Source organism: Sturnira hondurensis, unplaced genomic scaffold, assembly GCF_014824575.4.
Source record: "Sturnira hondurensis isolate 20B ecotype Veracruz unplaced genomic scaffold, ASM1482457v3 Scaffold0020884, whole genome shotgun sequence".
Taxonomy (NCBI): domain Eukaryota; kingdom Metazoa; phylum Chordata; class Mammalia; order Chiroptera; family Phyllostomidae; genus Sturnira; species Sturnira hondurensis.
The window spans coordinates 892,866-906,989 of record NW_028093515.1 but is presented as its reverse complement, the minus strand read 5'-3'; the positions used below and the strand labels follow the sequence as shown (position 1 = coordinate 906,989).

At 54.3% G+C, this 14,124-nt stretch overlaps 1 protein-coding gene across 6 annotated transcripts in view; it reads left to right on the top strand.

Annotated features, from left to right (window-relative positions):
- Positions 1 to 14,124, top strand: part of SIPA1L3 (signal induced proliferation associated 1 like 3) — a 243,151-nt gene that overhangs the window by 151,200 nt on the left and 77,827 nt on the right. For all 6 annotated transcript variants that reach the window (XR_005064251.1, XM_037030768.1, XM_037030767.1 and 3 more), the window contains 5 exons: positions 139 to 269; positions 7,808 to 7,996; positions 8,691 to 8,865; positions 11,246 to 11,349; positions 13,937 to 14,094. Coding sequence is in view for 5 of the 6 variants with exons in the window: in XM_037030768.1 (XP_036886663.1) it covers positions 139 to 269; positions 7,808 to 7,996; positions 8,691 to 8,865; positions 11,246 to 11,349; positions 13,937 to 14,094 (757 nt within the window). In the remaining variant the exon portion in view is untranslated. The remainder of the gene's footprint in view (positions 1 to 138; positions 270 to 7,807; positions 7,997 to 8,690; positions 8,866 to 11,245; positions 11,350 to 13,936; positions 14,095 to 14,124) is intronic.

The following is a 14,124-nucleotide window of genomic DNA, read 5'->3' as shown; positions in this document are numbered from 1 at the left end:
GTGGTATAATAAGTTCTCTCCATTGAATGTGGCCATGACTGGGCCTCAGAGCCTGCCCTGACCGGCTATCCCCTCGCAGGCCTGCCGTGAGACGTCACCAGAACGCTGACTCTGGGCTCACCTACTCTTCCCTCACAGAGCATGCCAGTTACTTTGGTGTGGATGAGAAGCTGGGGCCAGTGGCCGTGAGCATCAAGCGGGAAAAGCTGGAGGACCACAAGGACCATGGGCCTCAGTACCAGTACAGGATCATCTTCCGGACCCATGAGGTAGGTCTCATTGCTACTTAACTGTTATGTAAATAATAGCTGCTGACATCCATGCATGCTTTATGCCAGGTTCTGCGGACAGGGACTTCACCTGCTTCATCTCCTGTAATCCTTCCAACAGCCTCACGAGCACGAATCCTCTCGGTCTCACCTTTTTCTAAAAAGATTTTATTTATTTTTAGACAAAAGAGGAGGGAGGGAGGGAGAAAGTGTGAGAAACATCAATGTGTGGTTGCCTCTCTCGCATCCTCTACTGGGAACCTGGCCCACAACCCAGGCATGTGGCCTGACTGGGAATCGAACCAGCGTCCCTTTGGTTCACAGGCCAGCACTCAGACCACTGCGCCACAGCAGCCAGAGCAGTCTCACCATTTTGCAGAAGAGAAAAGTAAGACTCAGAAATTAAACATGTCTAAGATCAGTGAATGAGTGGCTAGGCCAGGACTGGGACCTGCTGCATCTCACTGCAGAGCCCAGGGTTCTATCTACAGAAAGAGACTGACTCGACTCTGGTTAACATAAGAAATAAAGGGAGAGATGGAGGATTCTTTCAGGACCGTGAGGTGCCCTTCGGAGTGGGTAGGGCAGGAGTTGGGAAATCACAGCCCAAGGGCGGCTGCTGACTCTCCCGGCTCAACACACTCCAGCGCATCTCTTCGTCCTGAATACAGCAGCCCATTGTCCTGGTTTGTCAGAGATCTAAGCCCTGGATTCCATGGCCGCAATGACTGGAGAACAAGGCCTGTTGGGAACACCCTGCAGAAACCTACTAACCTATTGTAAACCTAACTTCACTTTACTTACTAACTCACTTTTTAAGTAAGAGAATTCATCGGTTCGTGTATCTGCAAGTCCAGGGGTAGGGCTGGCTTCTGGCCCGGCCTGTCCCAGGCACTCCGTCGTTGTCAGTAGGGGACTGTGCCTCATCATCTCTCCATCCAGCTCAGCTGCTTTTTGCATTGTGAATGTCATCCTCTTGTGCCACCAACAAACTGCATGTCATGGGAAAACGGAGACTGGCCACTCACGTCCTCTACGTCTTTGTACCTGCTTCTGCACAGGGAAGACACTCTTACCTGCCGAATCTCTGGGGAGGACTCTGACTGGCTCTGCTTGGATCACACGTCCATGCCCTGGGCCAGCCATTGTCGTCAGGGATGGTGGAGGAACCTGGCCAGATCTAAGATGCCCAGTTCCACCCAGAGTCCAGGGGCAGGGCGCTGTGATTGACATTTCCATCAGCGCCCTCTGGAGGAGGCAGTGAGGTGGTTCCTCTGCAAAAAAGAGGAGCCAGGCCAGCAGAAATGATGCAGCTTTCCAAAAGACCTTTCCAGAAAGGGGGCATTTATCAGCTAGGAAGGTCCCCTAAAATGGGTCTCTCTCAGCCCTGCATTGTCCCTTTTGCCTGGCCTTTGCCCAGACATGGTGTGTGGGGCCAGGCAAGCCTGGACCTCACCCACACTGGCAGGTGCTGCTCCAAGGACCCAGCCCCAGCCCCTCACCCACTGAGGGGCAGTGTGGTGACACAGAATCGTTGTGACAGCTGAGGGGAGGCCGGATGAGCACTGGGGCAGAACGTGAGCTGGCAGCTCACGCCGTTTCCGGCCATTGTGTGACATACAGGGAACAGCTGGGTGAAATGACAATGACAATCAAATATTAATAATACTATAATTGCTGTGATATCAGACACCTGTTTAACACTGTGTTGGGCATTTTCTGGGCCCTTTTTTGTATGTTCACTCAGTTAAATGTTATGACAGTTCGGTGGTGAGGGCGCTTTGTTATCCATGTACAGATGAGGCCACAGGCATGGGAAGGTTGAGGGACTTGCCCAAAGCACCTTCCAGTAAGTGGCAGGGTGAGGTGCAGGCCTGCGCTCCAGCCGCAGCTCAGCTGCCTCTGGGGTTTCAGTACCGGCCTAGCCTGCACACCAGACCCATTCATGAGTTGTGAACTCCACTTAGGGCCAGTGTTTTTATGTGGTTACTGTTGTTGTTAATGAAAAGAGAATATGAAGAATGAATTTTTAAAATACCAGACTTCATTGCACATCCTGAGAGTCCTAAGACCTTGGTGAGGAGATGCTAGCTGAGGATGTAATATTTTCTGCTATGGGTCCTTTTCAGTAAGTTTGAAACTGGCTTATTGCCACTTGTGACTTGTGCCTGCCTTTGTCCACTTCCCACCCCCTACACCCGCAAAACTAGCCTCCAGTCCGCCCCAGGGAGGGGTGCCGAGGCTCAGGGCCCAGGGCTTTATCTGCCCAATAGAGATTCACTCAGCACCACCCTCCGACAGCCCCGTGCTGGGTGCTGAGGGGTGGGAAGTACTGAATGAGGCAGCAGAAATGCGTGTGGGACTGCATGCCTGTGGGGGAGGCAGACACCTTAGTAAATTAGTGTGGCTCGTGAGACGAGTGGAAGGTGGAGCAAGGAAGAGAGATGAGTATGAGGGAGGCTGGTGTGGGTGCTGGTTTGGCCATTCAGCAGTTGTGAAACCTGGTGTGTGTAGCTTCGTGGGACTGCCGGGGGCTCGGTGAGGTTGCAGGGCCTGCCCTTGGGGAGAACAGCGAAGTTAGCAATGGGGAGAGATCTCAGGCCACTGTCCCCTTGTCACGTTCCAGTCGGCCATGTGGATTTTGGCCCACCGTGAGGTTCACCACCCCAAGCAGCCCTTTCTCTGTCCTCACACACGCAGGCCACACACAGTCGGTCCTGGGCCCGGGTCCTGGGTGCTGGGCACTCAGGCCTCAGGACCTCACTGTCTGCAGTTGGAGGGAGAGGCAGACCGGCAAGGATTGCCTGGCCCCGTCCCAGGCTTTGTCCGTCGTGGAAGCAGAGCAGATGACTGCACAGCCCCGAAGCAACAACAGCGACAGTGATGACGACAGTAGTAACCATAGCAGCTGTGACCCCTGTAGCACATGTTCCCACCAGGCACTGTCCTAAGTGTTTTATATGCACTAACCCTCCAGATCCTCTCAACCGTCCCAGGATGTGGTTCCCAATATGACCTTCATTTTACAGAGGAGGCCACTGAAGCCCAGGGAGAGTCGCTTGTCAGGGTCCCCCTGTGGCAGAGCTGGACGTGGCCCCAGGCAGCCTGGGTCCTGGGCCCATCCTCCTAACTACTCACCACACTGACTGTCGGGGCAGGTTTGAATTCTGACTCAGAACAGTCCCGGGTTTGGTCTGGCTCTGCCACTCAGTAGCCGTGTGACCTTGGGCAGGTGGCTTCACTTCGAGGCACCTCTGAGCGGTGGATGTTACGTTGACACTGCTGTTGAGGTCGGAGGGCCACGCTGGGGAGCAAGGGTTGGGTTCCCAGACAGAGTTCTGGTCTCCCCTTCATAAATACCTATCAGGCTCTTGTAAAGCAAGGCGTGGGGGCCAGAGCAAGGGGCCCAGCCAGCTGGCCCGCCCCATATGGCCACCGCCGGTCGCCAAGCAGGCAGTCGAGTGGGCCTACACCTCCCGGCAGATGGGAAGTGAGTGTTGGCGGCACCGAGCTTCCCCGCCAGGGCAGGGACAGACTCGGAGCTCGCCGTTGGCAGCGCACAGCCAAACGTCAGCCCTGGGTCCTCAGCCCTGAGGCTGGCCAGGGCTGCGCTGTCCTCAGCCCCTTCGCTGGCACTGTCAGTCCCGTGACACTGGGGGCCCCAATCAGTCAGGGGCTGCCTGGCCCCCAGGACAACTGGATTCCATTTAGTCCCCCATACGTGAGTCTTTGACAGATCTGAGTTTTGTTAGGGTTAAAGGTTTGGATTTTTGTGGGTTTTTTCTTTATGTAAAAGTAGCAGTCATTCACTGTTGAGAATTTGAGCAGTACCTGCGTGTGCAAAGTGGAAAAGGGAGAACGTCAGTAAGTGTGACAGTGTGCTCGTTGGGGCCTCCTTTACGTTCGGCAGCTGCCTCTGACTGCGTGCGTGTGTGTGTGTGTGTGGATCTCCAAAGCATGTTTTTACTTGTGGGGGAAATACTATAGCTTTCTTTTTAAGCTTAAAATTTTTAAGGTCTTAACAACGTTTGTAGCTTTGTACAAAGAACATTTGACATGTGTATGTATGTGTAATAGTGGCTAACGTGTATCGCACACTCACTGTCAGGAGCAGTGCTCAGCACTGCGCGTGGGTTGTCTTCCTGAACCCCGATGGCCCTCTGAGGCAGCACTGTCATCCCTGTTTTGTAGGAGAGGAAACGGGCCCACAGCTGGAGAAGACAGAGCCAGGGTTCAGACCCGGGCAGGCTGACTCCCAAGTGACCTGCCCTGGAAAGTTTGGGGGTTTTTTTGTTGTGTTTTTAAAATCATCACCTGAAAGATATGTTTATTGATTGGAGAGAGAGAGTAAGAGAAGCACTGATTGGCTGCTTCCCACATGTGCCCCGACCAGGGATCAAATCCGCAACCTAGGTGCGTGCCCTGACCAGGAATCAAATCCGCAACCTTTGGGTGCACAGGACGGTGCTCCCACCAACTGAGCACCTGGCCAGCGCCCGGGGGAGGTTCTTAAAGGCAGGGCTGGTGGTGGAGAACCATCTGTGTAAGAAGGAACCTCCTTGCTTACCCAGCCCTGAGGCCCTTTCGTGGCTCCCCTGACCACCCTCAGTGAAATGCAGGCACAGCAGAGAGTGCAGATTTTACTCTGAAAGACAGGAAGTCGGTAGCAGGGTAGGGCAGAGCAGAGACATGGTCTGACTCAGCGCTGCTGCCGGAAGGAAGGACTTGGGCGGGCGGCTGCAGGGCAGAAGGAGGGCAGCCTGGAGGAGACTGCTGTCACAGTCCAGGCAGGACACGACAGTGGACAGGGCCAGCTGGAGAGTAGCAGTGGCCACTCAGTGCACCCTGGCAGTGCCCTGGTTGTTGTCCCAAGCAGAGAAGGGACGCTCAGGGAGATTTCCAAGTAATGACTCTTGGTCGAGTCATCAGAGCCCAAATGTGACCGTAGGCCACCTGTCCCCCATGTGGTAGAATGGTTTCTGGTCCACCCTGTCCCTTGGCCCCAGCGGAGGGCACTGTGGTGCAGTATGGGCAGGGGACAAACATGGATCCTGTCGGTGCGTTGATGGAAACTGGCAGGCCCAGGGCTGCCCAGACGGGCAGGGCAGGGCACAAGCCAGTGCTGCTTTTCATGATCTAGACTACCCCGCGAATGGTAAGAGAGCGTTGTTTGTTTACTGGCTACTGAGACCAGAACCGGGAACTCCCAAACGTGAGGCCACCCCGTGCCTTCCGCACACGCCTGCTGCCCGGGTCCTGGTGCACAGGGTGGGTGGGTGCGTGGAGGCGATGTCATGGCACATTACTTTGCCACCTCCTGCGTCTGTTGACTGAAGGCGAGCACGTCTTTCCAGTCAGCACTAATCCTCAGCCTTTAAACCACCGCCCCAAGTGTATGGATTTTGGGTGCTCGTAACCATTCCTCAGGGGAGGATTTCTCCTTGTGGGGCTGCGCCGTCTCGGTGTAGTTCTGGAGCTGCTGTGCCCAGCCCCCGGCATGGCGTCTCCTGCTGGCCCCCACTGCATTGTGGGTAGAAGCCTGAGCTCGTGTTAGTGAGGGTGCAAAGCGACAGGAGCTCTCAGACAGGGTGTGCAAATTAGTACCTACACTTGGAGACTGTGTGCGGTACCATATAGTTGAATACTAACATGGCTGGTAGCGCAGCAGTTTCTCTCCAAGGTATAAACCCAGAAGAAAACGTGTTCATGTGCGTTGAGAGATGCTTCTGTGGACGTCCCTGACACCCCATTCACAGTGGTCAAGCACTGGAGGCGGTTTCTGTGCTCAGCAACGGTAGAGTGAATTAGACCTGTTGTGGTAAGAATGGCAGCCCCTCGCAGCAACGTGGCGAATTTCATATCTAGAGCATTCAGAGACAGAAGCCAGATCCAAAAGAATCTAAATACTGGCAGCTCAAAACCAGGCAGCAGTGAGTTACAGCATAAGGATACGTCAAGATAAGCCTGCCCTGGTGAAGGGGCGGGGGGCAGAAAGGCTTCTAGGAGCTGGGAACGCTGATCTGGGTGGTGATTACCTAGGTGTTCGCTCTGTGATCATCCCTTCAGCTCTACTTATATGTGTTGCAGATTATACTTCAGAGTCAAAAAAACTTCGTGAGCTTTGGAGAAGCTCAGGCCTGGGTTCGAATCCTGGTTCAGCCACTTAGCTGTGGTGGCCTCAGATAAGATGCTGAAAACCTTTGGGAGTTTCCACTTTTCTTATCTGTAAAATGGAGATAATAGAATCTTTCTTAAACAGACCTATACATATAACTAGATAACTACTGTCATACTAAAACAGAGTGAACTAACCCTTCGTGACTGTGACTTATTATTAAGTGTACCAGTTAGAAATTACTGTCTATAAAGTAACAGGAAACCTGACTAGCCATTGCTAAAACAAATAGGGGGTTCATTATCTAACAAGAGTTCTGGAGGAAATTGGCTGCAGAGATTGACTCTTCTGTGGTGTTTTTGTTGTTACCGTCTCTTTCCTGATGATCACGAGATTGCTGCCACGGTTTGAAGCATCTCCAAGAGATGTCCTTGGCGAGAAGAAACAGGCAGGTGTGAGGGGCTCGCCTCTTACCAGGGAGGACTCTGCCCCAGGGCTCCCCCCCGCCCGTGCTGAGCCCCCCTTTCACGTCTCCTTGTCCCGAACTAGTCCTGTGGCCAGCTTTAGGGAAGACTTGGAAAGCGACCTCTGGGGAAGGGGAATGAGGTGGTCATGCCTGGCTTGACTAAAGCCCTGGCTGTGTAGCACAGTTACCTGCGTTACAGTAAAACCGTGTGTGTTTCAGTGTACCTGTAGGTGTATGTGTGCATACTACACATATAAACATACATGCCTAGGTCCCACCACAGACCAAGGCATAAACCCAAAAGAAAGTGTGTGCAGAACCACTGGTCATGGTTTTACTGAGAAAACAGGTTGAATGCAAGGGCCGCAGTTCAAGACCCAGGCTGGTACTGACACCTGGGCCAGGTGGGTGCTTTGCGTAAGAGCTTATAGCAATATGTTTACATGAAATATTGTAAAACTGACAGTGTGAGTGTTCATTTGAATGCCTACCTCCTGGAGCCTATTTTATTCATTATGCTTCCTACTCCCTGACATAATCCATCTCCCCACTGGAATGTCAGCCCCTGAGGCCAGAGTCTTCATTGTGTTCCCTGCACCTAGAACGGGGCTGGCGCTTAGGAGTGCTCAGTCAGTACTTGTGAAAACAGACTGAGTTATGTTCCGAGTGCCGTCTCAGTTAGTCCTCCCAACACCCCTTTGGGGTTGTGATAGTATCACTGTACCCATTTCACAAAAGAGGACACTTGAGACTCAGAGATAGGAAGTCAGGTGGTCAAAATTACACAGCCAAGAAGCAGCAGGTTCAAGTCCTGGTCCAGACCCAGGGCTTCCTGGCCCTAGAGCCCAAGCTACTGACCATCATGCTTGTTGCTTTGAGACCAGGATACCCTCCTATGTTGTAATCCTTTCCTGGTTCCCAGGAGCCTCCTAACCGTCCCTTCTCTCCCTCGAGCAGCTCATCACCCTTCGGGGCTCCATCCTAGAGGACGCCACACCCACAGCCATGAAGCACGGGACCGGGCGGGGCCTGCCCCTGAAGGATGCCCTGGAGTACGTCATCCCTGAGCTTAACATCCACTGCCTGCGGCTGGCTCTCAACACTCCCAAGGTGACGGAGCAGCTGCTGAAGCTGGACGAGCAAGGGGTGAGCTGGGACCGGGGTGGGGCTACTGGGGCTCAGCTAGTGACCCCACTCCTATTACCCCTTTCTGTCTTGGTCACTTTTCCCCCCCCCAAAAAAAACAGAAACCATCTTAAGCTAATGTCAGTAAAAAGGAATCTGGCATCAAATTCTGAGGATGCCAAGAGCTGGAATGGGACTGGGTCTCGGGAGTAGCATGGTCCAGGGGTGAGAAGTGTGCGTTTGTATGCGTGCATGCACACATGCATGCACGCTTGTGTTCCCTTCCTCCCTCTACACACTGGCCCCCTCTGCCTCTCTGGCCCTCCCTCAGCCCCCAGAGTGCCTGTGAGAATTAAAGCTGCTTGCAGAGACCGTCTCCCTGATTCTCAGCCCTGGAGAACCTCTGCCCGGCCCACACTTCAGTCGAGTATCTGGTCCAGTCACCGTGGTCCGGTCACCAGTGACCAGGAGAATCTGTAGAGAGATTAAGAACAAGGAGGCATGGGCACCTTGTCGTGCCTCTCTGGAATAGGAAGGAGGGAGAGGGACAACTGGGACATGTCCCCAGGCCTCTTTCCTTCCTCTGGCTGTGGCGCTAAATTCCCGCGTGGCTCCAGCAGCTTTCTGGGCTCAGCGCCTGAGAAGGCCCCTTTGTTCTGCTCCCTGCGACACCCCTTCCGGGCCTGCCTCCGTAAAGCCGCTCTCGCCCCCGCAGCTCTCCCGGAAGCACAAGGTGGGCATCCTCTACTGCAGGGCAGGCCAGAGCTCGGAAGAGGAGATGTACAACAACGAGGAGGCCGGCCCCGCCTTCGAAGAGTTCCTCTCCCTGCTTGGCGAGAAGGTCTGCCTGAAGGGCTTCACCAAGTACGCCGCCCAGCTGGATGTCAAGAGTGAGTGGCCTGGGGCGGGGGGGGCGGGGGGGGGCAGTTCGATAACAGTTAGATGCGGTGAGCACCCCCACACAGCCACCCGCCCACCTGACTGGTGACAGCCCAGCGGCCTGATGGCGCGCAAAGGAGGACACCGGGCAGTGGGAGCTCCGGGTCCCCACTGGTGGGAGTGCAGGTGGGGCGGACACTTTGGAAAAGGCACAGAACGTATTCTGGTTAAGTCTGAAAATTCACCGACTCTGTGTGTCTCAGCAAATACACTGCTAGACATGTCCTCTGAGAACTCATGCACACGCATGTTGGGCTATGTCCTGCATACTCATAACTGCAGACCCCGGCCAGAGCCTAGTGTGTACAGACAGAACAGGGACTCATTCACACAGCAGCGTGCTCTGTGGCCGTGACGACGACAGACTGGTGCCACACACATGGACTTGCAAGAGTGTAGCCAGTAGGTCTCGGAAGAGTGGGTACTGAATGATGCCTTTTGCAGAACAATTATTTAAAACCACACTCAGTACAGTATTTGGAGGTTTGTTATTACATAGGAAAACTCTAAAAAACAAGGCAGTGATAGATACGATGTTCAGGGTAGCGGTTGCCCCTCCAGGTAGAAGGTATATACAACTGGAAAACAACTCATTAATTTGTTGGTGGCGGTCTGTTGCTTAAGGTGCATGGTAGGTACAATGTGTATGTTTGAGCGTCCCCGTTGACATACATATACATACACAAGTAGTTTAGTGTGCGATGTATGGGGTTGCAGTGATTCATGACAAGTAGTTTGGGGTTAGCAGTAGAGGGTAACATTGTGAGCTGCCATGGCTCCTGGGGAGAGGACTACCCTTTGACCTTGGGGGTGGGCTGTGGACCTTGAGCTAGTTACTCAGGCTGAGTCAGAAAACCCCAAGATGGGACCCTAGCTTGCTCACTCACTCTGTGCCTTGCCTTACCAAACCTCAGTTTCCTCATCTGGAAAATGGAGGCCTGGCTAAGAAGACCAAGCTTAGAGGGATGAATCGGGAGTTGCGTAGGCGCTTGTGGCTACTCTTAGCATCACCTTTGCCTCCCCCATGGAAGGAGGCGGCATGAGGAATAAACATCTTACTGCGCCAGGTGCTGGTTTTGTGGTCTCGGCTTTGCCCCTCTCTGCCTTGGTTTCCTCATCCGTAAAGTGACAGCAACAACTACATTTACCTAAGGAACACTGTGTCGACCCTGACATCCTGTGCCTTCATTCGGCACCGGGCACCAGGCCTGTCCGGCCTCCCAGAGTTCCAGGGGAAAGGGTCGCCTGCCGTGTGCTGATGGGGTGCAGGCTTCTCACACCTCCTGGTGCACAGGAAGCCCACAGCAAGTGTGAGTGCGAGCACTGTGGTTCTGTCGGCGAACCGCTGAAGGGGCAGTGCACTCAGGCACGGGAACAGGGGACTTGTTGTCCCCCTTCTCAGACAGATGCCTGCTCCCGACATCCTCCACTGAGGGACAGCCGTAACCCGGCCGCCGCCACCTTCAGTGGCTCGTTCTGAGGACCTGGGGCCTAGTGCAGTGCCTTACAGAGAACTAGTTCTCAAATGAGCATCACCTGCTGTCCATCCTTGCAGGTGACCTTGGGCACGTCCCCCGTGCCCCACTTTCCCTGCTGAAACCTGGAGGCAGTGGTCAGTTGTGCTTCTCCCAGTGACAGTCCCCTCACATTAGAGGTGGCCGGTATCCTGACCCCAACAATTTTCACCTTTTTCCCTCACAGTTTTGCTATTTTGTATGCACACCCACCTAGTACGCTTTACCTGCTTCTGAATGTCAGGCAGATGCAGTCACACAGTCTCCGCTCCTTTGGGACGGGCGACTTTCATTCATCGTTACGATCCTGGGATCCAGCCCTGGGGTGACTAGGGCTCATCCCTTTTTGTGGCCGTGTATTTTTTTCACGGTCTGACCATACTGGTTTTTTTATCCGTTCTCGTGACTGACATCGGGAGATACTTGCACCTGCATCCCGGGCCTGTGTGTGTGACCATCTAGACTGTGGTCCTACAGGGGCAGGTGCCGGGTCACCCATCAGGCCTGTCTTCAGGTCGGTAGCTGTTGCTAAAAAAAATGTCCCCAGGTGGTTGTACCAAGGTGCACACCTGACCAGCCCCGTAATCGGTTCTAGTTGCTCCACGTCCTCACCAGCCCTTGGATTGTCAGACTTCTGCATTGCCACCAATCTGGTTGGTGTACAACGTGAGGTTTCCTTTTTATCTAAGTGTATTTCATTTGAAGGAGTGGAGTTAAGTGAAAACACCAAGTTAAGAACTGACGCAGGCGGTGTCGGGGAGGTGGCAAAGGCCCGGAGGTTTGGGGAACATGGCACTGACCGGTGTTTCTGTTTCAGCGGACTCCACGGGGACCCACTCCCTCTACACGACGTACCAGGACTACGAGATCATGTTCCACGTCTCCACCCTGCTCCCGTACACCCCCAACAACAGGCAGCAGGTCAGTAGTGCCCGGGGGGGGGGGGGGGGGCGGCACGTGATTTTCAGCTAACGCGTGGCTGAACCCCAAGGCACTCTCTCCCTGGGCTTAGCGGGTACCATCCTGTGCAGCAGTTGGAGGCCTTTGGCCTTGGACCCTCTGCCCCACGGTCACGTCACCTGGGTCAGGTGTTGTTTAGTGTTAGTTTTTTCTTAGCTGTTTGTTGGCCACCCTGACCTTGGCCTCTGGCCACCCCAGCTCGTCTCACTGGTCTCTTGAGTCCCCGGGGTCCCCATGGGGGGAAAAAGTTGAATCCATCATGAATATTATTTCAACTGCAAGAGACAGAAATGCAAACCCAACTCACATAAAATGGGCTTATGTCACATTATGTGTTTCTCAAGGGCTGGAAGATAGCTTTGGGTATGACTGGATCCAGGCACTTAAACAGTGTTAGGAACCCTTTTCATTCTTCACCTCTGGTCTTCTTCATAGTGGTCTTATCTATAGGTCTTCCCAAGCAGCAGCAAATAGAGCTCTGCCTTCCTGTGTCCCAAAAGATTTCAGAGCTGAATTTCATTGGACCGTTCACTTGGCAGTCCCTGGGCCTGGGGCGGGGATGGACTGGGCTGATTGGCCAAGCCTGGAGCATGTGCGCCCCCCCCCACCCCCAGAGAGAGGGAGAGGTGTGGGGGAGGTGCTTTCCCGAGGCGGTTGGCTGTGGCTGCCAGAGGAAAGACGAGGTAAAGTGCCAGGTGGGCCGCCATGGCTAGTGCCGCTGCCCAGAGGCTGCTGTCCCGCACGCGTCATGCAGAGTCTGTCCGGGAGCGCATCTTCCTGGTTCCTGATGGACAGAACCCCACAGACTTGCAATGGCTTGGGAAGGGCTTTTTTTTTTTTCAACGGGTACAGGTGACATTGTAGTTGTTACGGGCCCAAAATGGTCACCTCCGAGTGAGTGATTTCATGAGGTTAATTTAACCTTATGAGAAAAGCTACGACAGCACCAGCCTCAGAGTCAGGCCTAAGTGTGAGATCTTCCTTCGCTGCTTCCCAGCAGTGTGGTCTGACCTCTCTGAGCCTCGGGTCCGTCCTCCGTAAAAATGGATGGAGTGGCAGCACCAGTGTCTCGGCGTCACCGGGGAGGTCCCTCCTTGCGTGAGACCAGAGCACGAGGCAGGGCCTGGCAAGGGGGCAGAGGGAGCCATACCTACTCCTGGGGATTTGGGAGGTGTGGTGGGGAAGAGCTTGGGTCTTAGAATCAGGCAGAAGTGGATTCGAATTCCATGTCTTTCCCTCCACGACTGGGACATGGGGTGAGTCATGTGACTGCTTGTGAGCCCGAGCTTTCTCATCAGGGAAAGGAAGTGGGATGCGTCGTGCCTCCTAGGATTGTTGTGAAGAATAAGTGAGGTTAGAACTAAGATGAATGTAAAGTGCCAGCCGTAATAAATGGGGACTTTTTCTAGGAATTTCATTTAATTCCGTTTAAAACATGCATAAAGAACCAACTGTGTAACGAACTAATGTGAGTCGTTCTGCTGGGTGTGTCTGGACTTCACGCTGTGGGCCACCTCCCACGGGACCAACTGCACACGGCTCCAGTCTGTGGATTCCTAACCGTGACGTGAGGGTTAGACTGGTGTCACTGAGGGCAGTGTGGTTTCAGCAAGTAGGTACAGTCGCCATGAACACATCATTTCCTGCAAAGATAGCAGAGCCTTCCTCGGACTGATAAGCAGGAGAGAGCGTACAGGGCTCCCACAGGCCAACCTGAAGCCACAGTTGCCCAGGTCTTCTCAGCTCAGGGAAGGGACAGCGGCCTTGGATCGGCCCTGTGAGCTGTCTCCAGCCTGCCACGGCCGTCACCCGTGAGCTTGGCCTTCAACAAGTTGAAGGCCACCAGCCCATGCTGCCCTCCAGTAGACATTTCTTGAGCACCTACTTTGTTTCAGGCACTGAGAATGCGGCAGTGGACACCAAACAAAACCGATAAAATCCCTGTTCACGTGATTCGAGGGGACGAAGCGAAGGGAGAGGGGGAGAGGCTGCCGTTGGCTAAGTGTTGGTCAGCGTTAGAGACCGGGGACAGGAGAGATGGGGCCGTTGAGGGGGTGAGGTCTTGGATAGGACAGTCAGCAAATCCTGCTCTGGAGGATGACATCTTGGCCAAGACCTGAAGGAGGGAGGGAGGGAGGGAGGGAGGGAGACACAGGGCATCTGCGGGAAGAGTGTTCCAGGCAGAGGGAATGGCCAGTACAAAGGCCTTGAGGAGGCGATCTTCCTGGTGTGTTTGAGGAGCAGCAAAGGCCAGTTTGGCTGGAGCAGAGTGAGCCAAGGGGGGGTGTGGATACGGACATCAGGGGACGGGGGCAGATCACATGCAGCTCCCTGGGCCGTGTGGGAGCTTTGTCCTTGACGCTGAGTAAGGAGGTCTCTGAGCAGGGAGAGATGGGATTGACCCAGGTGTCCACAGCTCCCTCAGATTGTGGGGTGGGTGGGAGGGAATAGGGAGACGGTGAGGAGACTGCTGTTTTGGTCCAGGCAAGACCCGTGAGCCAAGCTGGCCTGTGACTCTTCCTCTCCTACTCTGTGTCCCATTTCCCAGCTGCTACGGAAGAGGCACATAGGAAACGACATTGTGACGATCATCTTCCAGGAGCCGGGGGCACTGCCTTTTACCCCCAAGAACATCCGCTCTCATTTTCAGCACGTCTTCATCATTGTCCGAGCTCACAACCCCTGCACCGACAATGTCTGCTACAGGTATGCGCCTCCGTGGGTGGTTCCCGGGAG